This window comes from Simochromis diagramma, unplaced genomic scaffold (assembly GCF_900408965.1).
Source record: "Simochromis diagramma unplaced genomic scaffold, fSimDia1.1 OVJJ01000205.1, whole genome shotgun sequence".
Classification (NCBI taxonomy): Eukaryota; Metazoa; Chordata; class Actinopteri; order Cichliformes; family Cichlidae; genus Simochromis; species Simochromis diagramma.
The window spans coordinates 18,207,743-18,233,418 of NW_024386782.1; the positions used below are offsets into that span (position 1 = coordinate 18,207,743).

Sequence of the window (25,676 nt, forward strand, 5' to 3'; positions counted from 1 at the left end):
ATTTTTGTGCAAAGCTAACTGAGCTATAGTAATATAATAAAGTGACAGTAGTACATGGCAATGCAGTCTTTATTATATAATTCCTGATCTAAATTTTATTTCTAATGAATGTATTCAACTTGAATCAAGTATGCAGAACATGAACATAGAAAAAGAAGAAGTTTATTTTGTGTTGCCTGCAATGTAGAGGGTGACTTTTCCTCTAAACAAGAAAATGTGTACAGTCAGGGGTTAACCCTCTCAGGCTCAAATTAAACTTTTTGTTGCTAATGCACAACCAAGTCCTGCAGTGGTACTTCTGAGTAAAAAAAACTCATAAAATATGTATGTGGGGTAATCGGGTTGTTAGTTTTTAACTGTTTCAAATTGGCACCGCCTGCCTCGAGAGGGTTAAAGTGGATTCTGCACATGGGGAAACCCCAAAATCCACTGTAGAGGTTTAGTGTGGGGAAAAGAATGAGAACTCACAATAATTTCTTCTGTGAGCTCCAGCAGATTTTCTTAGTGTACCGGCTGTGATCAGTTGACCTGCTGGTCTTTGTGGACATACGCAACAGGATGTTACATGTTACACATACATAAAGCATGTACAAGGATAGATAACACTAAATACTTAAAATGTCCCAGGGAAGAGGAGTATTCTTCAGTCCAAATGTTTTCCTCCTCCTGAGATCAGCAACAATATTTTTAAACACATGCAGTGTAACTGGTAGTTATCTTTTGATCAAATAGCTACTTTACCCCTTGTTTTCCAGATGTGAACGTTAATAATGCACACGACTACCTAGAATGGATGTCTTTTACAGTCTCGCATTATTTCCTTAAAGAGACGTGCAACACAAATTTGTCAACATTACAACCCACAGCCGATTCTCTGTCTTATTTCCGTTGTTCTCTGTCTGATTACAGATCCAGCTGATGTTGGAGCATTTCATCCTCCCAATGAATCACTGGACATTTTTGTGCTAACATAATAGGTTCATTGTACCACAGCTCTCACAGGAAGTCTGACTGAAGTCTGACTGAGTTTTATGTTTCCTGACAGTCTGAGAAAGTCTTAGTCTTTTGTGTTTATATTATATTAACCCCATTTTTATTTTCATTAATGGTATTATAAATTTGTTGGTGGCTGACCGTACCCAGTTTCAATTTAAACGTTTCTATTCTTTGACAGATCTGCCGCCTAATTCGCTGTCCAGAAAATCGTCTCCTTAAAAAAACAAAAACAAAAAAAAGTTATCGCTATTTTGCAATAACTCCTCCGGGCCGTTAGGGGGAGTAGAGGCAGTATAGCTGTGCGCAGCCGGATGTTGACAGGCTCTCTGCTGTGTTTGAGCTGTAACTGTTACCGCTATCACGTTTCTCGCAGTCTCCACATCTAGAACTTTCCTGTCACTCCAGAAACAGTGCACATCCACAGAAGCAGATGGCAACCGAACGGTAAGTTCATCGAAATCTATCAATGAACTGTTCTTATAGCAGCAGACATTTCTTTTCTTTTGGTTATTTAACGCTAACTTGCTTTTTTGTTGCTTTTAGCAGCTTCCCCGATAGCTTCATTGACGAAGATCCACAGAAAGCTCTGCAGGTAAAACACTAGTCTCAGTTAGCCACAAACAAGTTTGCGCGATGCACGGTGGCTCTTGCAGGATGTCCATTTAACGTTAAATTCAGTGGACTTACTCTAGAAAGGAAATTGAGTAATACCCGTGGTGTTTGTGTTTCTGATATTACCAACAAGCTAGCGAAGTTAGCCAACATGTTTGCTAGCCCTATTTAGTTATGAATAAAAGTAATCCCAGAATCGCTTCGTTATCATATCAAACGGTCACCTGTTTCTTTAATACCATTAAGAATTAAATATGTCTCATGCGTGAGGAGGTATTACTACATAACGTTAGCTCGAAATAGTCTGCTTGCTGGATACTAGCCCTGTCATCCTGACATGAAGTTGGTGTCAACTGTGAACAGACTAAACCAGTGAAGTTTATTTCTGCTGTTTTAAAAGCCTCTGGTGAATCTACGGTTATTTATGTGACTAACCGGGGCAGTATTATGAAAATCATTACAGTTTGGTTTGCAGGAATAACACAGATTCGAATAGATTTACGGAGAACTGCTTGTTCTGTAAAGATATCCGACTGCGAAAGTGAAAGTTGCAGATGCATAACAGCGCTACTTTCGATTTAAGCATTTTTCTAGAAGTTTCTTTCTTGCCACAATTCTTGAAGCTGAAAACACGATTTTAAGCCCTTTATACAATAATAGCAACCTCGTTATTATTTTCAGGAGCTTAACGAGGCCTTACAAGGAGACTCAGACAACGCTGAGTGGTTTTGTCAGCGTGCCTATGCCCACATACTGCTCAAGAACTACAGCTGTAAGTCTGCACAGCACATGTGGAAACAGACCACACTAATAGCATTTTTGATGTATTATGAAGTGCATGAACATTATGTGAGCATTACAAATACCTGTTGTTTAGCTTTTGAGGTTTTACATTGCATGTGACTTAGCCTGGATATATGCAATGCATAAAGAAACATAGTAATTTTTTTATTTTTGTTTTGTGTCCACAGGTGCTGCTGATGACGCCAAGAAAGCACAACAGCTAAAACCCAGCCTCTCCCTTGCTTTCATGCGCACAGGGTATGGACTGTGAAATGCACGCCTTTACATAGCAGTTTTCTAGCCTGACTGACCAGCCATAGGGTCAAATTTTCTAAAAGGGGCAAAATGGCAAGTGAGGACAATCCCCAAATAGTGCTTGCAGGTGTGGTTAGTTTTAAAAGCAATGTACAAATATACTTTACACTACAAGAAAAGCTTAAAAAACACTGTCGGCCTTCCTCACATCCATGGCCTATTCAGAATAACCAACCTAACTCACAGGGGTCCACCCTGGCATGCAGATGTTTAGCTCAGTTTAGACTGCACTTCATTCACCGTTTGATATGTTCATCTCACCACTTAAAAAAAAAAAAAAAAAGGTAAATTAACAAAAATAATAATTAAAACATATAGTTTAATTGATTAAAAAATTATCCCTTCTGACACAAACGCACAGCCAGCTTTATTGACAAGATGGGATGAAACATGCTGTGTATGGCTCATGTTTCTGATGTTATCTGACGGTAGTCACAAAACGTCTTTCAGCTCAGTGATTTCAATTCTGAAGGCCTTTTGTTCAGTGCTCCCCCCACACCCCAAACCTGACCTCTAACTTAAAGGAAAATTTTGAAAACCTGTCCTCGTCCATCAAACAAACTTCAGTTAAAGCTTTGTTTTGACACACAAATCACCAAGGTCGTACTGTCATGCTTTTTCATATTCTTCATGTCAAGCGGGCCTTGGAGGAGTCATCCTGGCCTTCGTCTCATCATGTTTGAACTATTGTAATCCACTCTACTCGGGTCTCAGACAAAATTCAGTCACCCGCCTTCATCTCATTCAAAACAAATTCACAGAGACAAGACAAAGTGATTTAGAGTTGAGCTGATTTGAAGCTTTTATTAAAGTTGTATTTGTTGTTACTTTAAAACCATGCATGGGCTCATCCTACCCGCACTGTCGATTTAGTTGGTTGGTATTAATTGAGCGACTGGCTGCGTTTGTCGGGTCAGACAATTCTAACGGTTCCCACAATACCCTCATTACATAGGTGTTTGAGTGTTTTCATAGAAAATCTATTTTTACTGCCCCTTTATTATTTCTTTTTGTTGTGTTTATTCACCTGTTATTCACACAGCATGTTCAGATTTTATGCCTCGTTTTAATTTGTTGCCTCTTTGTTTTTATATATTTATCATGTTTTGTAGAGCAATTTGTAACTATGTTTTATATTTTTTTCTTTATTGTTCTTATTACGTGGTCACAATATAAGTTTGGTGTGGTTGCATTATGTAAAACTTAACGTTTTACGCCTTGCAATGTAAGAGTTGTCGGAAACTTTTAAAGTTATACTAGTAAAAAGTCTGATTTCTGCGCTTCCTCAGAAGTTAATCCACAAAAACTACCAAAACATTTTGCTTTAACACGGTAAATCATACAGATGTTGTTTGTCAGATAAAGCTGCGTTTATTTTTCCAAGATTGTCTGATCTAAGTTCATGTGGCATGTTTTTCTCGCCCAACTGCAGAATAGCCGAATATCACCTGAACAACTATGAGTCAGCGCATGCAGCCTTCACTCAGGGACACCAACTGGACGGTGAGTGCAGCTCATTTTGGCCTCAAGTGCAGGTTCCTTAATTCCACTGTGTACCAACTACTGTTCGCAGCAGTGTCCTGTCCACTTTGCTCTCCTCATTGTTTTCATGGCTAAATTTTGGGCCTTATCTTTAGGGCTTTTTTTTTTTTTATGACTTACACTAGTGACGACCACCTTAGCCAAAGGCATTATGTTTTTGGACATCTCACATCCATGCGTCACATTCTGGAGAACAAACCTCTCTTTTTTTTTTTCCCTTTTTTTTTCTCTCGTATTTGGTGTTAAGACCAAGATGTTCACTTGGTCTTATGGATGAACTGCATAGGTTTTGGTCATCTGAGGTCAAGGTTACTGTAATCTTACCATAACAGCAGCATTATTTTGCGGTTTGTGACAGACAGTTATGAAACTGTGACAGTTTCATACAGATAAAATAACAAAGTGATGACATTCTGTATTCAAATGGTCAAGTCTGAGTAGACTTGGATGTAGACTGTTTCACTGATGTGGTCAAACTCCCCGCTCTCCATTCAGTTTTTACATTAGAAAAGCCTGTGTGTTCTTCACATGTGTGTAGTTGGTGCTTGGGTAGTTCAACATATTTGCAGATGCATTGCTCCAAATCTTTGCATGTCGTTACCACATGGAGAGCAGTGGAATAGTTGGAAACCATTAGCATTAACAGGCATTACAGTGGTATCACCTGTGCTTGCCCAACGCAGTAAATCAAATGAAAACCCACCATGAGAACTGTATTAGTGCTACGTATTAGTGCTGTGAATGGCGTCTGATGGTTGTCCTTAACACACAGTACTGGGCTTTTTTTTTCCTTCTTTTTTTCTTTTTTCAGTCTCAGGGGCTTCTAGACCAATACACCATCTTAAAGAGGTGTACATACAGGAGGTGACTGACTACACAGACCACAGACAGTCAGTGTCAGTGACATCCAGTAACTTAAAGCCATGGCTGGTGAAATAACTGCTGGCAACATGAGGTGGCTTGTCCTGTGTTAAACTATTCTCAACTTTAAGGCAACAGATCGAATAACAAAGGATCCCGTTGATGGACATATGATAGATTAGTAATATATTTAGGGGTTACCTTGACGACCAGCACCTGGAATGACTGCTAGTGACCAAACGTCAGCTACAAGGCATACTTCACAGGCCAAACATTTCCTGTTTGGATCCTCCTTTAGAAGTCTTAAAGCAAGTGTACTTCACTGTCTCAGGTTTGTCTTTTTTAAATCTAAATCTAACATGTCCTCAGAGTTGAGGTGTATTTTTTTTTTCTTCCAAATTCCAGTATTGCAATAATCCCACTAACACTGTTCCAAAAGAGTGCTTGAACATTTTGGGAATTGGATCGGCTGCACATTATTTTACAAGTATTTTCCTAGTACTTGGTGACAAATGTATAACAGGACTATATATTTAGCTGTCTCTCATTTTATGAATGAACTCGATGCCTTCAGTTGGACTTCATATGAAAAAAAAAATTAAATTATGCTAAACTCAGTCGCCAGTCGGCCACTATTGATTTAGCTGGTCACCCCACGCAAGTAAAGTCTTTACATGGGAAGGAATGTTCCAGAATAATTAAACTTCTCCAGCATACAGTCAGTTAAGTATAGCTGGCCTGCATAGTGTGAATAAAGTGATACTAAAGCATTAATGTTAGTTAGGCTTCAGTAGTGTTTGATAAGCACATTGTACACAAATATTTCCTTGCAGTACAAGCTGTCATTGTGCTTCTCACAGGTGAAATTATGGAGCATTGACTGATTAGGGCTTTAGTGGCAGTTTGGCAAGTTGCCCGAGTGTCTTCAAGGAGCAGTTAGTGAATTTGTTTTTAGAAGTAAATCAGTGGGAGATGAAGAAAGACTTAAAATAATGCACAGTTAAAAACAAACAAACATTGCTGTGATGCAAGAACTTTATTTTCCAACTACCTTCTTCGGGCATGTACAGTGTTTTTGGACATCTGCTTACCAGGTCAGATTATGAGTGATTTCCTGATTTAGATGAAATGCCTTGAAACGAATACCTTCAACCTTGACTGGCCTTTACTTCAAGGGGACATGAAATGCTACACACATAAAGGCTAATTTAACTCACGGAGCCCTGCTCTCAAAAACTGACATAGATGTAACTCTGTCTGTGAAGCTGGATTTAAGAAATAAGTCCTTAAAGTTAAAGTTTTGAGAACACGTGTAGCGCCATCCTCAGTCAGTACGAAACGTTACGTCACGTGGTTGGTTTGGTGCGGCTAATAGACTTAGTTTATGTTAACTAACAGGTGACGGAATTGATGGCTCGGAGGAAAATAAGGACACTAACAATAAAAATCATTTTAAGGGATTACATACAGCACATACAGCACCAAGGGCGGATAGCACAAAAGTGATCGGGAAAGTCCACCTGTTAGCTGTAATGTTCAGTTTTGTAAAGCACTTTATGAATGAGGACTGTGATATAAATTAGCCTTTGTATGTGTTGTGTTTCATGTCCTCTTTAAAGCACTTGAGACTTGAGTAACCAGCTACTGATGCAGTTATGTGTTTTCGTAATGACTTTTTGTGTTGCAGTGTTTACTTAGTGTTAAACATGTAAGAGTGTTTATTCTTTTTTTGCAGATTCTGACAAAACCTTTGAGGTCTGGATCAAGCGGTGTGAGGAGATGATGGAAAGTAAGTAGCTCTCTCTGTACTGTGCAAAAGTCTTAATCCAGCCATTGTTTGCAATGGCTCATCAGGCTTTCTGAAAGTCTTTCAAAGTTTCTCTTTGGACATTGGCTACTTTTTCACTCATTTTCAGTCCACTCCTTGTACCTAACAATTTTCAGAAGAATCAGGTTTTATTCTTTCAAGCTAACACTTGACCAGTGAATCTTTTACACATGCAAAATGCATCTAAATCAAGGGATGAAGCAGTGACATATCTACACATAACAGACAACTTGGCAAAGAGCAATTTTAACCCCACAGCCAAAAAAGGCTGATGGGGTTTGTCGTCACCCCGGTGGGCTGGTGGCATGAGCACCCAAGATTGTGAACACAATAACTCGAGAACGAGGCAATATAGGATTTTCAAATTGATATTATAGGTGCATCGTCTAAGAGGCTGAGGGATAGCACTGGTCACTGCAAGTATTTTTAATTGTCTGTAGTAGGGCTGCCATGATTAGTCGAGTAGTCACGATTACGTCGACTATCAAAATCGTCGACGACTGATTTAATTGTCGACGCGTCGTTTGAAGCTTTGTAAGATCACAAAAGACGCAGGAATAAGTAGTAGGATTTAAGAGTGTGATAACGGACTGAAACAGAAGATGGCAGCACTGCATGTACAAGGATGCCAGCTGCCGTTAAACCCTGAAGAAGAAGCTGTGTCCCAGAATTCATAGCGCAGCCCAGCTCAGTTTCCAACAATGGCGGCAGCTAGTTAGTTTTAATATTACTCTTATTATTCTTTCTGGGTCACAATAAACGTTTACCATATTTTCAGGCGAGAATGTAGCTGTGTAAACCTCAAATATCTGCTCAGTTTATCAGGACACCACATATTTTCAAAAGCGTTCCGACGTTTTCAGAGACGTCTGTTACCCACTAGCTCGATAGCTAGCCGGGGGCAAGGCTCACTAGAACCCGTGAGAACACCGGACTCCCGCCAAATCGTTTTCAAACCCACCGCTGTCTTTCGCTACTCAGGTTAAACATATATAGGTCACTTAGATAACTTAAAAATGTCATTGTTGGCTTTTTTTTAGTATTTTAGTTGTTCCTGAGTAAATCGGTTTGGCTGAGATTAAAGTTATAGTTTTTACACAGCTGAATAAACGTCAAGCAGACAGCTGATTATCAGAAGTGTGAGATGCTCGAGAATATACTCCGGTGTCCTGTTATATTTTAGATAGCAAGGAGTTTATTAAACTCTCCCTAACTTATTAAACTTCACCGAAACTTTATTTTTAGTTAGCACATACCTTAAACACTTAAAGCTGTAAGCTAATGATAGTTATATAAGAGCAGATGCGTGCTGGTGCAATAAGCTGTACGTTTTACGTCCAATGGATGCATGATCTGATTAGTCGACTAATCGCAAAAATAATTGGTGACTAGTCGACTATCAAAATAATCATCTGTGGCAGCCTTAGTCTGTACGCACTTTGCCATTAGGACTCTGTAACAAAAACACATTTTATTTCCATTTCTTTAGTTGAATCTTCAGAAAATGCCAATGATAACACAGTCTGACATTTTCACACTAACAAGGTGAATCCTGAAGAGCTGTTGTCAGAAAACTTGTCATCGTGTGCACAGTGTGTTTTGTGTGTTTTGTGTGTTTGATTAAAAACAGTTAAGATAAAAAGTATCAAAATGTGCTGTTCCAAAGAAATAGGAAAAGACCTGACACAGGACCTGAGAGATGTGGAAATCGGTGGACTGATTAGAATTTTTGATTCAAATCAAATTTTTCAAATTTTTTTGAATCAAATGATTCAAATCATTGTCAGTATGTACAGCAGTCAGTGCTGCAGAACTGGAGTCATGTTGAATATCTGGAAATCTGCTTAATATTCATATAATTATGAACACAGAAAATTACTATTTGATGTCGAGCCCCCATGCAGTAACATCTGGAAAGCATTTGATTGACAACAGCTTCATTGTATAGCAGGACACACTGTCAATGCAGTAAAAGCATGGCTGGATAGAAAAACACAGAGTGGAACACTGTCAGTCATGGATTGGCCTCCCCAGAGCCCAAACCTCAACATTACTGACTTACAGAAATGACAAAAAACACGAGTTCAGGCTGTGCTGAAGAATAAAGCTGCATTTTTCAGTGAAGGTTTCCACGTTTCAGTGAACGACTGGACCTATTTGTAGCAAAATATAAAGAAATTATAGGGGGCTCAAGACTTTTGCACAACACTGTAGTTTTATGGAACTTTGACCAGTAATAATGCATCTGAAGTTGTGGGGGGGAATCTGTGTTGTAACACCCTAAATGTAAGTAAACAAAATTGCCTGGGGTACTTTTAGTTCAAACAAGCTTCAGACTTGCAAACTTTAACTTGTGCAGTATATCCTATTTACTGCCTGCCATCAAACGCGCAGCTAAATGGCACAGTCAGGGAGCAGATCAGCCCATCTGATCAAACAAATGAGCACGCACACGTCCATGGATCTACAGTATGCGCTCACAGTGGTGGAGGCTGAGCTGCTTAGTCCAATAAAAGATGCATGCCATGTCTGCGTGGTGTGTTTCTGTTTGCTGCTGATGCCTGGGCCCTCTGGATCATCTCAAGTAAACAAGAGCATGAGTTTTGACAAACACGCTTCACACCCGCGTGCATACGTACTCCCAGGAGCGCGTGATTCATCAGAGTTAACGTTACTGATGTTTGAAAGCCCCCGATGAGACCCAGCCTCTTTGATAAGCCGGCTTGCAGACAGCATACACACACACTCTTACTGCTCACACCGGGAACAGCCTCTTTTTTTTTCTTCTTTTTTTTCCTGGTGACTGTGTTTACTGCGAGCAAACACACACACACAGCACCTGGTTATTCCATCACATGTGGAACCCCGCATGCATCAGAACACACAGTCGCACACAAGCAGCTCCCCCTTCCTTGTCACTTCAAGCTCAACCTCATTAAGACAACATTAACACGCCTCCTATCATCTCATCTATCTATGTAATGAAGTCTGTGAATAATGTATGACAGCATGCTGGTAAACGGTGTTTGGGCTCGCTCGGGCTCACAGGGCTTTTAATGGGCGTGGCTGGACTAGTAAACAAACTGGTGGAGAGGCTCAGAGAGTGTATGTGTGTGTCTGTTTATGTTGTGTTGTGCCTATTGTCCGTTATTCACCTATAGATACATTTAAAATTGGCGCTGGAACCTCTGCTCTTATCCAGTAATCTAATAGTCATGTTTTAACAGAGATCAGTGAAGCCGGTTATGGGTGTATTATATGTTTCGAGCTGAAAGCCCACCTTTTTTCCTTTTTTCCCCTGCAGATAAGACACAAAACAACAACGTCAACACGGTGAGTTTCTCTTTGAGGCCACCTGGGGGCATTGTTGCTCTCAGCATCAGCACGGCTTTGTCCACGCTTTGGCTTCAAACAAGGAAGCCATACTAAGCTTCTTTTGTTGTTGTTATGGCTTTTTTTTCACCCCCCCTCCTCATTCCTGTGCTTTTCTGTCTCATCCATTTGCTTTCCCACCACGTCCTCCTCTCTAATTGTCATCTCATCTCGTGGGCTGAATGACCCAGCAGACACCAGCGGCTCCACCTGTGAAGTAAGTGCACAAATGTAAATACGCCCTATCTGGTATTGCTGTTTATTTATTATACAGAGTTAATATTCAACCGAGCCTCAGTGCTTCAAAGCAGCCCCTTTCTTTATAAAAATGTAAATCCCATGTACACAGAAAATATATGTTAATGAAGATGGCTGCTTTTTAAAATTATTATTATGCATGAAATCTCCATTTTTGTCGCAATAAGTGGATTAAGGGGTCAAATTCAAATAAGTCTTCCTGTGCCGTTAATTCTTGTGTTTTTAATCGTTTGTCTTTCAGGCACGACTGGTACCAAACAGAATCGCAAGTCATTGTCACAGTGATGGTGAAAAATGTACCCAAGGATGGCGTGCATGTCAGCTTCATGGAAAAGGAGGTATAAACACACACTTGAATGCTGTGTTGAGTCTCTGTTTGCTCTGTGTGTGGAGCAGAGATGGGTTAGCTCTTGGGTGTTTCCTCAGGGGGGCCCATTAGATGGGTCTCTCTCACTCTCTCTCACACACACACACACACACACACACACACACACACACACACACACACACACACACACACACTCCCCATGGACCCAACTATGCCTCCAGTGGTGCCTTGTTAACATTGCCCCCAAAGTACAGATCTAAGAACAATTTACCCTCCCCAGCTTCTCCAACCTCCTAATTGTCTATAGATGGAAGGCATAACTGATCTAGGATCAGCTGCAGAACCCTCTAGGGACAACCTCCCTTTCTTACTCTTTCTTACTCTTTTCCTTTCTGCCTTTTGCCTTCTTTCCCTCTCTCCGAGGGGTAACTGTGGGGCACCCCAGGGAACAGCTTTGTCTTTCCTAATAGAATAACAAACTGAATTTACCCCATTTCAAAAGAAATTGTTCACTCGCTTCGAATCACACAGTCACTTGTTAAGCTCCTTCCGTGGTGCAAACTACAGATAAGTTCATATATTTTTTACTAGGTCAGTATATACAAAAGAAATTAAAGATGAAAGGCGGCGGTTCCATTTATTTTCCCTGGTGACTGCGTTTGCAGAAGCTGTATACCTACAGACAGCGCAGGAATTCAACTTGAAATGAATATTAAGGCTTTGATAGTTTTGTGGAATTGCCCAAAAGCAACTTGAGCTAACTTTCGAAGCTTTTATCCTCAGTGAACTATTTTTTTTTTTTTTTTTTTTTTTTCCTCATTCATTATGGGTCCAAAATCAGAAAAGTCCACTTTTAGTGAAGCGTTAGGTTGCAGATTACAGTTGAATACACTGCTGGGGCAGTGTGCTGTTGATTCGAAAGGAATGAAGTACAAGACTGCATGAGTGTCACATTTGCCAAGTGATGAGCATGTTAGAAGTGTGAGGGTTTGGGCCGTAGCTGAAGCCCTGTCCCTCTAAAACAACAAGCCGCCCACCTACCCTGCCCGAGTGAGTGACAGGCCGTTAGGAGCTGTCTGATGCCCCCTCGTCACTGGTCACTGTGTGGCTGAGGGGGACAGGTTGAGGATACTACTGGCCGTCACACCAGCCACATCAGATGATCATTCTCATGGACACTCTGACACCTTCGACCCCCCCCCCCCCCCCCCCCCCCCCCTTATCTCTTTTTTCTAAGGATCGCTGTGCCATAAAATCTGTATACTGATGCAACAATTCCAACTTGCAGATGGTTCCATATTTATTTATTATTTATACTTCGTGGACATGGTCCTACCTTTACAACCATGTCATATGTGTATATTTCACAAATTGTTTACTACCAAAGCTAATGCCAGTATATAAAGGGAAATAACTTATATCTTTTGTGTGTGATGCCTTCAGATGTCTGCCACAATACAGCTGCCATCAGGGGATAACTACAACCTCAACCTCCACCTCCTACACCCTGTTGTCCCCCAACAGAGCAGCTTCAAGATCCTCACCACTAAGGTATCACTTTAACTTTAGCTAGCGGAGTTAATGTGCTGTAAAAAAATCTTTAACTGTTTCCCCCTTGGACACCTACTTAGTTTGGAAAATACAAACAGATTTACCCCCTGAGTGGTTTCTGTCACATTTCAAGCCTGACTTCAGAACATACATTGATTGCGTGTGATCAGAATTTGGTGAGGGTGATCTCTAACTAGGGCTACCCTTGGGAAAACCCAATGGTCAACAAACCATGTCTTTGTTGAAATTTAATGAGGTGGCAAAACCCGTCATTAAGGGTTCGAGAACAGTCGTCAAGGGTCAAATATCATCTTTGTGGGGGAAACACTTAAAATTCCCACCATTGTTTTTAACAGTAGCAGCTGTGCATAGTTACATTGAGCATGATTTTAGTGTTTTGACAGGTTTAAAAGACTTTTTAAATGTTCTTTTTTTTTAATCAAGACCGATTCATGAAGCAGAACCAGACCACACGTATCAGACCTGCAGTTGTGTTAAGGGTCCATTGTTCTGTAAAATGTACTTTGAAAATATTGAGACGTGTGTATTCTGCTTGCTTTTTGTCCAGTCTGGGGTCACAGTGACCCCGGCTGACCAACACTCAAACAGCTGAGATGATAAATGGCCTCATACGGGGTGATGATGTGCTTGCCAGAATACAGTTTATCATTGCCAGGTCATTTCTGGAATCTTTTTGAATTTTTAAAAAGGTGTATTCAAGCCACGGAGAATCCAGGAAATACTTTGAGATGCTTTCTGTACACAGCAGACTCGACTTTGGCAGAAAATAAGTCTGTGTGCCACTTTACAAATTTTTTTTAGTAGCAAAAACACAAACAAACGAGGAAGAAACAACATTTTTAGGTCATAGAAACACTTCCACTGAGTTTTTGAAAGTCAACGAAAAGTCATTGAATTTTACTCGGAATCATTGGGAGCACTGTGTTTATCCCTGCCACGCCAATAGTTCCTCTCAACAATAAAGCAGCAGACTATCAAACATGTCGGGGGACGCGTTTTATGCCGCTGTAAAGGGAATAGGACGTAGTAATGCTGCACGCTGTAGAAATGTTGTTATTGCTCTGAAGTGCAGATGCATCGGATGGCGTGTTGGTTTCTGTGGATTCAGACTTTTCTTTATTAAAAAGAAAAGATAATGAAGCGGGTGTCAGATGGCAGTAAAAAGGCAACGTGGAAAAGCGTGCTAATGCGAGTTTAAGCAGCTTAGTGAAATTGTGACCGATCATTACTTTGGTTACCACTCTGAGATCAACATCTTAATCTCTCCAGTGATTTAAAGCAGTATAAAGTAGACTGTCGCTACCTATAATTCCTTAATGCTGGTAAAGCTCACTGCAGCTGGAGCAGAAATGAGAAAATCCACTCTGGCTGTATACAGTGCGGCTCCTGCGGTTCATCTGTGCAGCTAACAGGAGATTCACACATATGCACAAATCCTCACTCCTACACACACACACGGCTGTACGCGCGGAGTTCCTCAACCCTTTTTAAGGTGATTATGGACCTAATGAGTAGGAAGGGCACTTTTTACTATAGACTAATTAGTGTATATTATAGAAGATGTGGGTTAATGAGTGTGCTGGCTGAGTGTGTGCTGAATCAGGGTTTAGACCCCTGTCAGGTTCTAGCCTGCAGATCAAAAGACAGCCTTCTGTGTGACTTGTTTTGATTGGTTGGTTGTGTTTTCTTTTTTTCTTCATCATTAACGGGGGGATTTGTTTTTTTTTTTTTTAGGGCATTGATCATTCCGGTCTTGTCAATACAGAACTCCATCAAGCTTTGCTCTTTCTCTTGACTCTTGTTTAAGAAGCATCTGTAGATGCTGCCTTTTTCAAGTTATTTGGTTTAAAGAAATCAGCTCCTCAGAATGTAATTTATACTAAAGAAATTATAGAACTATACAAATTTCTGGCCTGAATATTGAACCTCAACAGTTTGAGTGTTTGTTTTTTTTTACCCAGCCAGTTAGAGTTGAGTTTCTCATTTTTTGATCAGTTTTCCTGACTTTTAGATTTAACGTGTGAGTCTTACATATTTGAAAAGTGGGTAAATACTTGATATTGAAATGACTCTCATCGTTTACTTACCAAAGTTAGACTCGACATGGAGAAAAAGTTTATCGCTTATAGTTGATAAAATTATAATCTTCCGAAGTATTCCATCTGCAGGTAGCTGACCTTTATGGGAAATGAAAAAGAGATGAACAAAATGTACCGAAGCCACCTACAGAAGCAGAGAGCGATGGAATGAAAATGGTATTTATGCAGATGATTAGAATACTAAAGATGAGTCTACTCATCGGCGTTATATAAATGTCTTATCAGCAGACAGAACAGCACTGATGAAGCGTGTTGTGATTTATTTATTTTTTCTTCCCCCAAATACAATTATCATTAAGTTTGCATTCAGGCTTGATGAACACACTCCACAACAACCCCGCCTCTTGTTTGTTTGATGCAAATTACTGGGCTTTGCTCAGGTCTTGGTCTTGCCTCTGTGCTATGTTTAGCTACGTCAGCTAACTTTGAGGATTTTGAACGCAAACATGTCTGTTGCAAATTGCATGACCTGAACAAAGTGAACGCTAAGAGACGTGTAAACCTGCGTTAAGATGTCATTTAACAGCCTTTTCTTAAATGGAGTTTGCATACTTAAAAAGCCTGCTTTTTAAGACCTTCTCTAATGAAAATCAAGTCTGTGACCTTGGTGATGCGTCTATACTTTTAGTGAGTCATTTATGGGTGTGTTGGCCTCACTTTCCTGCTCTCACATACACTCGTGCAGTGAAGCCCACAACAGAAAGGTAAAATGAAATATTAATCAAGTTGATGAAAACACATCGACGATAAACAAGATGAAAAATAAATAAGAAGAAAATAACACACATTTTTTTTTGTCCTGTTCAAAGAGAAAAGGAAAAACAAAGAAACTGTTTGCATTGCAGGCGCGAAATACATCCACACTGTCAAACCCTGTGCTGTTAGCTTCCTCGACGCTGTGTTAGCTCGGCTGTTTGAAAACCAGCGCACTGAACACATCAGCTTGTTCTTAGAATGTCTGATATTGGTTTTTGGTCCAGCGTCGGACAGATAGCCGATCCAAGTATAGGATTGGAACGTTTGTGATATACACCCAAGAAGGTAAAAGTCTGACTTTACCTGGTAAAAAGGTGTCACCCATTGAGATGAACCTACCTCACTCCCATGATGTATAATCCTGTTCTCTGTGAACAGGACTAAGCTGCAAAGCAATTCTGGTATAAGTGACACAACTACAGTTATAAATTTTCCATTTTAGAGGCCCAGAAAATGAAAAACAAAAAATAAAACCCAGCAAACAAACTCAAACAAAATCACTGGAAAAGGAGCAACTCAGAATTAGATCGGTAATGTTCGGAAAGTGTGAAATGTTCAAGAGACGCTCTGACCCAGGCGTCTGACCAGCGTCGGTTTGTCTCAAACTCTGTCAAATCCTCACCCATTTTTCCTGCTTCGAACACATCAACTCTGGCTATTAAATGTTCACTTGCTCCCTAATATAGCCCATCACTAACAGGTGCCACGATGAAGAGATAATCTGTGTTATTCACTTGAGCTGTCAGTGGTCATAATGTTATGCCTGATCAGCGTATACCCAGAGTGCTGTGAGCATCCAGGTATCTTGTGGAGGAGGCTTGGAGACGTTCTCCAGCATATACAGAGGCGGCGTCTTCTAATGTGTTCAAGTGAATCTTTTAAACAGATCAACTTGATGCACACAGCTCATTTCTTCAGCCCCCAGTTGATTGATCGAATTAAGCCTGTTTTTGTCTGTTAGATCAATACTTATATATAAATATATATATATCTCACTAGCAAAAACGAATCAAAAAAAAGGTTTGTCTCACAAGATATAGTATTATATAAACATCTCAAAAATCTTTAAGCAAGCTGAGCCAGAGCGCACCTGAAAGCAATGAGGGGAGTTATTTAAGTTTACTTTGCAGCAAGGCCACAGGGGGAATGAAAGGGCAGTAGACGACGGTGGGTGCTGGAATTACATACTGTATGGTGTCAAAGAAGCAAAAAGCATAGAAATGGAGCACTGCATAACCTGTATGTCTCTCTATATATATGTGATGTCTGTATTGTGAGCATTCTATCCACTGGCTCCACTGTGTCGAATAGAAGCTGACCTGCACAGAAACTGCCCCCTTTCAAAAAAAAAAAGCCACATTTCCTCTTACTCGCTTTCTCACTTTTCCATGGCAACAGCAGACACTGCATACCAGAGGTGCACGTGGGTTGCAGCTTAAACAAGGGCTCAGTCTTAGAGACACCGCAGCTGAAGATGGTCTTAGACTCCCTCTCCACCCACTGTTACTGTCTTTTTTTTATTTTCAGGCCTTTTTTCCCTTTATCCTCATTTACCTCCTTTTTCTTTTGCTAATTTCTTTATGGCTCTCTCACAGACAAACACACCTTCTGTCGTTCTCTCCGTGTGTGTGTGTGTGTGTGTGCGCGTGCGTGCGTGTGTGTGCATGCGTATGTGCGTGTGTGTGTGGATAGAAACACAAACACCGCCCTTCAGGATAACAAGAGAGGGTGTTCTCAAACCTTCCTCCTGTCCCACAAAGACCCAACTGTTCCCTGGTCCAGTAGGCTCCTCGGGCACACACGGCCCCCTTCCCCATGCACACATCACTCCAACAGTATAAGCCCTCATTGGCGATTCAAACGTTTAAAATGGCATACGAACTCCTAACTCTTTATAAACTGGATGTGTGCGAGCCCATGCGCATGACAGCGTGAGAAACCCCTGAAATACTGAGCAGCTTTCTCGATGCATGTCTCATTTAAATATTTTGGAGCCGTTTCGTCTTTTGAAGCCAGGAAGCCACTGGGGGGATAAAAACATTCAAATGAACAACGGCATCAGCAAATCAAGTTTCTCCAGATTGGCATGCATCCCTAATGAGCGTTTAAAAAAAGAAGAAAAAAGAACTGCATTTCCCTCAGAGCTGTTGACTCACAACCAATGTTGGTCGGTCTGTCTGTGTCTGTAACAGGCTGCCCTGCACTCTGTGCTCCACAGTGTTTACGCTTCATCTCCCCGCTGTCTTTAAAGACAACTTAGCAGGGGGAAGCTAAGCTGGGTGTGCACGCGTACGTACACACACACACACACACACACACACACACACACACACACACACACACACACACACTCTCTCTCTCTCTCTCTCTCTCTCTCTCTCTCTCTCTCTCTCTCTCTCTCTCTCTCTCTCTCTCTCTCTCTGGTACAATGACAGAGGCTGAACAGTAATCTTTCAACACACTTGTGCCATTTAAAGGAACTATTTGAAGTGTGCACGTGTGCGCGCGTGTCATCTCTAGCACATTATCGTCAGTGCGACCTCGTCCTGTCCTCCATCACGGCAAACATTCCAACCGCAGGGGTCACCGCGACAACGGGGAGCCAATTACACACCAGTGTGTTTGATCAGAACAGACGGCTAACGCGCACACGTGGGCGTGCACGCAAACACGCCGAGCGGTATCGGAATGAGCGCTCGCTCCTTCGTTCAGCTCGAAACTCATCTCTTTTGGGCGAACGGCTAAAGTGGCGTCTCCCCTCTTTAATTTGCACGCCTGTCAACGTCGAAAAACGTTTATGTGTATTTCATTTGTGTCCTTTTTAGCCGAGCTTGTTTCAAAATCCGCAGGCATCTGGGGAAAAAGAGGGAGAAGATGCCGGCCCCCTAGCAGGAGGGGGGGGGGGGAGCGACGATGGCTACAAACACATGTGACAAGCGACATGGGACCTCAGTGCCCCTCTGTAAATAGCATGTGTGCGTCTGTGTAGCACAGGATTGTATAGTCCAGCCTCTGGGGTCCTGTGGGTGGTGGCCCCTGATTGTGGCTCTGCTGTCACATCCCTTTACAAGCCTGTCATACACACAGAAACACACACAGAGAAACACACACACTGCGCCTGGCCTGCCATGTCCCTTAAAAGCTAGGAAACGCAGATGTGGCAGCAGATTAATGTTGTATGTCCTAGGAGCACACACGGAAACACACACTGTCAATTCGATGCACATCGCTACAAAAATATTATGTCTGGTAATTCCAAGTTAATACATTTAATTCTCTCAGCCTTTGATCCTTTGCTTTCACTGTTTTTTAGGAAAACTTAGAACTTTATAGGTTTCTAATTTAATGACAGATAGAATTTGATTACTGTATTTTTGGCACTGCTCCTTCATTGGATTGCACAAAAAACATCACATGATTTAAAAAAAAAAAAAAAAAAAAAAAAAAGATGAAGACGTCTCTAAATAGACTACAAGTCGTTTTGAGTCACTAGTGCTGCTACAAAAGCGGTGTCAGGCTGAACACCAGTTATTGGTAATTTGAACTAACGGTCTGATGTGCGCACGAGTCTTCAAAGCATCACGAGACCACTAACGGAGCTCAAAAGGCATCTACGCCCCAGACTGCAGGTGGATCTGTCAAAAACAAGTGTTTAATATGCCGTGGGCAGCTTTTGCAAAACCTAACTGATCGGCAAGCTTCAATAAATAACCGTAGAAACGTCTCCAGGATCATTTAAAAATTCTTTACGTTGCATTTTGGCCATATGTTCGTGTTTTTGAGGAAATTATGTATGACTGGTAGATCTTAAATTACTGCATTTCCAGTGAACTGGAGCTGATGTCTCAGTGTGCATGTGTGTGTGCAGCCTTTTGCAGACGAAAAGCTGTAGCACTCAGCATGCTTTAGTTTTGCAGTGTGGAGGGAAAGTTCGCGGTTCTCCATCCGAGAATGATCTAGAATGCAAACACAAGCTAATTTGATGAGTACATCATCCAGCTTTTACAGTGCGTGAAGTTTCCGCTCGGTGTTGGAAGTGAAGCTCGCTAAATTGAAGTTTTTAAACAAAAATGCACACTGGATAACTGTAGCTATGCTTTCTAAAAGCAAACCTTTTTGGATGCTCAGAAAATTGATGACAGTCCCTTTATTTGTTAAAGCTGAAAATCTGTGATTGGTGTACAGAAGCAAAAATGCCAAAACTGCGTGTTGGCTCAAACATGTGTGGAGCCACGTTGAAAGTCCTTTTCTGTGGAGGTCTTGCTTATTTAAGCAATGCAATGACAAAATACATTTTACATGTATTATTAAGGCAGTAGACAATTCAAAATATGACACAGTTTCTCGTTTTTGATCTTTTAAGATGTTTTCTGTGTGCGGTTTTTAATTAAACTTGGGCTTTTAAATAATTACCAAATGCCTTCATTCTGTCTTTATTTTCTATTTCACACAGCATCACAGCGGCTGTGATTTTTGAGAGAATCAGATATCTCCCAGCACAGCTCTTCATGTTCCTACTGATAAGTTGATTAAGAGTTACATGCCAACCCGAGGATTAAGCTGCTCCACAGATGGTTGCGTAACATGCGCGAGATGAGGGGCGAGACACAATGAGCAATTTGCATATGCCGAAAACAATGCACGTTTTCAGGCTGCCTCACTTCACTTGGAAGATGTTCAAACTGTTGCAATTCTTTGCAGTGACAAAAAGTGAAGAAAGCAACAAAACAGAATCGGCGCTTGAATTGTGCGTCAATATTAAATTGACATTTTTTTCCAAAAGAAATTGTGGGATGCGAGCCTCTTTTTAATTCTTAGAAACTTTCTGACAGCCACTTCTTTTGAAGCATGCCAGCTTTTGTGTGTGTGCGAGTACCTGGGGGTGAGTAGACGGTGTACTAGAAATTAAGAATTCTCCCTTTTCGCACAATCCGGCTGGTCTGCTTAAAACGGCAATGAATTATTCCAGCAGTAACCTGTATTCTCAGGGGACACCTTGTGTTTGGGGTTTGTTTGTTTTTTTAAGCTGTTCAGCCCTTTGCAGCTGAGCCCAAAAGTTAATTTCGGACACTGCACAGATGCCTCGCCGTGTGCACGAGGCCCTTTGTGGAGCAGAAAGCGCTGACACACACCAAAGCGATCTATCAGTGTAAAGCCACTCGCACTAGCTCATCACCTCGGCGGAGAAGCTAGCAGCGGTCATACTGTCTCATTTCCCTCAATCTGCTCCCCTCGCTCACACCTCAGTCCGTGTCAGTCAGCCTCCCTGCCTCCCCATCCCTAACCTCCTCTCTTGGCACCCTCATAAATGAATAATCACATCGCCTAGCAGAGCAGAAATGTTCCTTAATTGCGCCGACATCACCAGCTCTGTCTTTCACATGCACACATATCAAACACACGCGCCATTAATGGGTGAAAGTGGACTCTGTGTGTGTGTGTGGAAGGTTTGTGGGAGGCGGGGGGACGCATGGAGCTGCTGCTCGCGTGTCTTGCTGCTATGTGCCCTGTCAGTGTGGCTCAGTGTTAAAAGCATGTGTCCATGTCCTCTCTCCCCTCATTGTTTTCTTCCTCTACCATGTTCTCCCGGTGTAATGATTCGGATCAGATGCTGCTGTGTGGAATTAGGATCTCCCGCCCTCCTCCCCCCTCACGCTCCGTCTCTCACACTGGCCCCTCTGGCTGACAGGCATCTCGTTAGTGCAGTATGTCTGTCAGTGAGGTTTGAGATTGAGCTGTGCCCCCGCATATCCCTGATGTGTCTCTCTCTCCCGCTCACACACACACACACAAAGTTGACGGCGGCGCTGAACAAGCCGGTCTCTCCGGCCTCAATAATGATCTGATGTCCCGAACTTTTAAGCTGCCACTTTAGTGGAAGAGTTATTTTCGTGCTACGCACCAAAGACAACATTTTTTTTCCTTTCTTTTTGCTTCTTTTTAAGAATCGTTAACTCCCTTTTTCTCCTCTCGTGTCTTCCTCCTCTTCTCCTCCGTCAGGTGGAGATCAAGATGAAGAAGACGGAAGCCGTCAGATGGGAGAAGCTGGAGGGAGAAGGACACGAGTCCAGCGTCAAACACTTCAATCCAAGTCAGTCCGCAGCTTCGACATTTGCCCTCTTCCACCCCACCTCCCACCACCACCACCACCAGACTGTTCTCCTGTCTCTCTCCTTTTCTCCCTTCTTATTTCTCCCTCTCTCTGCAAAGATCAATATAAGCTCCTGTGTTTGTCTGTTCTGCACTAAAATGAGAGTGGGCAGTCGAGCCCTGCTAGAGTCTTTCATTAGTCTGACGGCGAAAGTAGGCAGTGAGAGGGAAAGGTATGACAGCGGAATATGACTCAGTATTTTAACCCACACATTCCTATTACTGACAGGATTAATTACTTATGTAAGTGTGTGTTTGAAGGGGAGTAAAAGTTAAGTGGGGAGCCAAACTATGTTGTTTTTTTTCCCTCCAGCTCATTCTCTTGGACATCTTGTTTATTAGCGCTTGCTTTTAAATTGGACTGCGGTTTCATTTAAACATCATATTTGACATTTTATTTTTATGGCACGGCATCTCAGTTTGTCCACACTTGGCCTGAATCTGTCTGCTGTGCATTTTGCTGCTGTATTTATGTAAATCTGCGTCTGGATTACATTTCCTGCTCTCCCCCCCATCCCGCCATCTCTTGTTGGGATTATGGTGGGTGTATTGCATCCAGAAAAATATAGAAATCCAATCACAATGGGATTCTTCGCCATCTAAGTCGGACGATTCGGTGGCAAGGAGAGTGAAATTGGTTACGAGCTGACAGTTGAGTCTGTGCGCTGTGATTGGATGATAAAAGTCAGCGTATTTAATTAAAAACGTTAATGAACATTTGAAGTGTTTTCACAAAAGCAGTGAGCTCTTTTTATTTTGGGCTCTGATGGAATTTAAAGATTTCTTTCTTCATCAGACCAGTACCCCACATCGTCCCACTACACCTGCAAGTGGGACAAGTTGGTGGTGGAGATAAACGAGGAGGAGAAAAATGAGCAGGTGGAGGGAGACGCGGCACTCAACAAGCTCTTCCAGCAGATCTACTCGGACGGTTCAGACGAGGTCAAACGAGCCATGAACAAATCCTTTGTGAGTATTATGTTTAACTTGCGTTACGCGTGTTTCACACTGAAAACAGTCGTACACGTGCACGTTCGCAAAAACGATCTCTTCTCAGTTCTAAAAGGAAAGGTTTAATTTTCCTTCCTCACCGCCTCCATCATAGAATCGGTGTATTGGTGTCTGCCTAGATGGCCACCTTTTATTTGAAGTGGACTCTGAGACGCATAACAGAGGTCAATAAGTTCAATCTTTGTAACCTGAGCAGCCCACGTCTGGCCCTTCCTGTTTCATTTTTAAATCAGTTACACTTTTAACTTAAATCGATCCAATCTGTTAGCTGCTGCCACAGGACATCATATTTACAGGCTTTTGCAGTCTAATGTGTTTCGTTTGCACACATTAATACAGGTAAAAACCTGTTTTAATGTGTGCTGTTATTTGCATAATTTAATGATAATTTATTATTTTGAATCAGAATTAAAGTCATGAAGAGAACAGAAAAACATTTCTTTTTTTTTGCACTTTTCTTTCTTTTAATTAAAAAAAATCTTATTTTAAACACTTTTCACTGACCGACAACAACACAGAGCTCTGGTCTCTGGAAGCAGTTGAAGGAAATTAAGAGTTTATGCTAGCTGACAGCTCTGGGACGGCTTAACTAACCCAGACTAGATGTAAAGTTGGCCAATTAGCAAATAACATATCAGGTCTTTTGAAGAAGAAAAAATCGGTTGAATATTTCAATGTTGTTGCTGTAGATCCTCAACAGATCATTTGCATTACTGGGGTATTGTTTCTGTTTTTAAAGAATGCCAGTGATCTACCTCATTGGTTCCTCCAGTCCGTGTATAGACTCGCTCAGCTCTGTTAGGTTTTGGAAAGACAATGGCCCAAAATTGTAATTGGCAGGTCAGATGTTTGGCCCCAAAAAAAAGCAAAATCATTAATTGGAACTGACCAAGACAATTATAAATTTGACTTTTGGCCCCTCAAATAAACTTTTGTTGTTGACTGTTAGTTTTCTAGCATGCCTAATTGACAGCAACCCACAGACTTACACAAACATCTAATTGCAGCAACAATTATCAGAATAAGTTCCAGATTTTAAAAAAAATGCTCTCATTTTCTTTAGTTAAAGCTTTAGCGGTGCTATGAAAATGCAAAGCTCCATCAGTAATTATTTACACAATTCTCATTATATTGAGTGAACACACACACACACTGGGTTGATTGATGCAGCAGGAACAGATTGTCTCGTTAATGAGCGTGTATTAAAGTGTAATGAAGGAAGTGTGTATGATTGCAGCCAAATGTTGATGGATGAAGGCACGGATGGGCATTCATTAACGATATGATCTCATGATGCTGGAGAAAAAAGTATTTACTGTCATTTCCAGCATACAGCCTGAAGCCAGCCGTGCTTCGGTGTGATCAGTTGTCATTTCTGCATTTAGCTTAAACATCTTAAACACGAGTTCTTGTTACAAAACATCAGGACAATGAAAAGCTAAACGGTTACCAATCACCTTGTACTTCAGCTCTGCTGCGGTGGACTTACCTGAGGCTCACTAGCAGAGAGAAAGTGTTGCATAACTGCTACTGAAAACCTGTGACTTCTCCTCTTTGTGCAGATGGAGTCAGCTGGTACGGTCCTGACCACCAACTGGGGAGATGTAGCCAACAAGAAAGTGGAAGTGAAACCGCCCGATGATGCAGAGTATAAGAAGTTCTGAGCGTCCCCTACTTCTCCATCACTCCCCCTCCCCCACCTCAGTTCATCATCTTTCTTGACATCTGTCCACCTGAGCTACAGCGGGATACGTCGTCGCCGCCCTGCAGCCTGCATGGCTGGCCACTGCTTCGCCTCTTCTTCGTGTTTGTCACTAAGTGCAGGGAGCCAAGCATTCCCACCATCACCCAAGCAAACTACATATGGCCTCTTCTCTGCAATATATGTTCGGTTAATTAAGATGATCTGTTGAAAGGAATGATCAACATTACCTGATTTCTTTTAAAGGCCAATGAACTCAAAAGGGAACTGAGATCGGGCTTAAAATTGACGCGCTTCACTTCAACTTCCCCCCGCCCCTCCTAATCACTCACAGCCTTTATATTTGGGAGCCTTCTATGACTTTGCAATATTAGTACTTGTATAAAAAAGTTGCTAAAACATTTGTGAACACTACCTTTAAACCAACTGATTGTGTTTCACAGATCATGCTTTTTTTGTTTTCCTCCTCTTTTTTGCACTCTGTAAAAACAGCAGTCCTCTGCAAAACAACTTATCTGGAAAGTGTGCGACATGTCTGGCTCGCCACCGGTCTCTCTCTCTCTGTGGGATTCAAGCTTCGGTGTAAATAAAAGATTTGGCTCACAAACTTTGCCCCGTGTTTTATGGTTTCTTGTCTCCCGGAAACCGTTTTCGAGCAGCTCGGAAAAGTCTCGCTCAAACACAAAAACGGCAATACATTACAACAGGGATCCGTGCTCTGTGATTATGTGCTGGGAGCGATGAAATGTGGTATTACTGATATGAGCTCAGGCAGTTGAGATACGGTTGACAGCTTGAGGATATGGTTTATGTATTGCGGGTTTCGATTGGTATCGAGTGGAGGAGCTCGGAGCTGCAGGTGAGGATGCGGCCCTGAGGTGGAGCGGTGATTTACAGAGGGGAGATGTGAGGGGAGCGGGCGCCTCCCCTGTCCTCCTATCGCATATATGCGGCAGCCGAAACTGTGAGGGGGCGTCCTGCCGAGGCAAGAGAGCATTAATATGGATCAGCCTCCTAACCACATCATCAAGCCTCTCACACTGAGTTAAGTGTTAAATTCATCACACATCGTTTCATCTCTCGTGACGATCAAACGCCCATTTGTGACTCTGGATGGAACTCTTAGCTTTGTAACACTTTTTTACACACACACACTCACACTAACACATTCCTTCGCTATCCCTGACACACACACAAATACACCGCCCCCATCCTTACCCCCTACCCCCGCCCGAGGCAGCTCCGTGACATCAAAAGGAGCTAAGCGCTTTGCATCGTGGGTAAGATCTGGGAGCGTGACGGCTACAGAGTCTTTAGTCTCATTAAAGAGTTCTAGAGCTGCAACTCTCACATTAAAGAACTCTGGAAACTTCTTTCTGCTCATCCCTTTGGAGCAGCTGCCAGACGTGACACTTCTCAAAACTGTTTTTGAGCGGTTTTTGAGAAGAGAGGGTGATCCCGAGTAAACTCGCCGATGTGAACGCCGTGTAT

At 41.8% G+C, this 25,676-nt stretch overlaps 1 protein-coding gene across 2 annotated transcripts; it reads left to right on the forward strand.

Moving 5' to 3' along the window:
* Window positions 1-1,304: 1,304 nt before the first annotated feature.
* On the forward strand, window positions 1,305-24,796 carry sugt1 (SGT1 homolog, MIS12 kinetochore complex assembly cochaperone). 2 transcript variants are annotated; one of them, XM_040022488.1, is made up of 13 exons: window positions 1,305-1,440; window positions 1,540-1,588; window positions 2,290-2,380; window positions 2,580-2,649; window positions 4,139-4,209; window positions 6,845-6,898; window positions 10,242-10,270; window positions 10,504-10,526; window positions 10,809-10,905; window positions 12,339-12,446; window positions 21,323-21,413; window positions 22,269-22,441; window positions 24,046-24,796. In XM_040022488.1, the coding sequence occupies exons 1-13, from the start codon at window positions 1,427-1,429 to the stop codon at window positions 24,145-24,147; spliced, it is 972 nt and encodes a 323-aa protein (XP_039878422.1). In that variant the 5' UTR covers window positions 1,305-1,426; the 3' UTR covers window positions 24,148-24,796. The 2 variants fall into 2 exon arrangements, with proteins under 2 accessions (XP_039878422.1, XP_039878424.1); XM_040022490.1 differs by having other exon boundaries at window positions 1,312-1,440; window positions 1,543-1,588.
* Window positions 24,797-25,676: the final 880 nt, after the last annotated feature.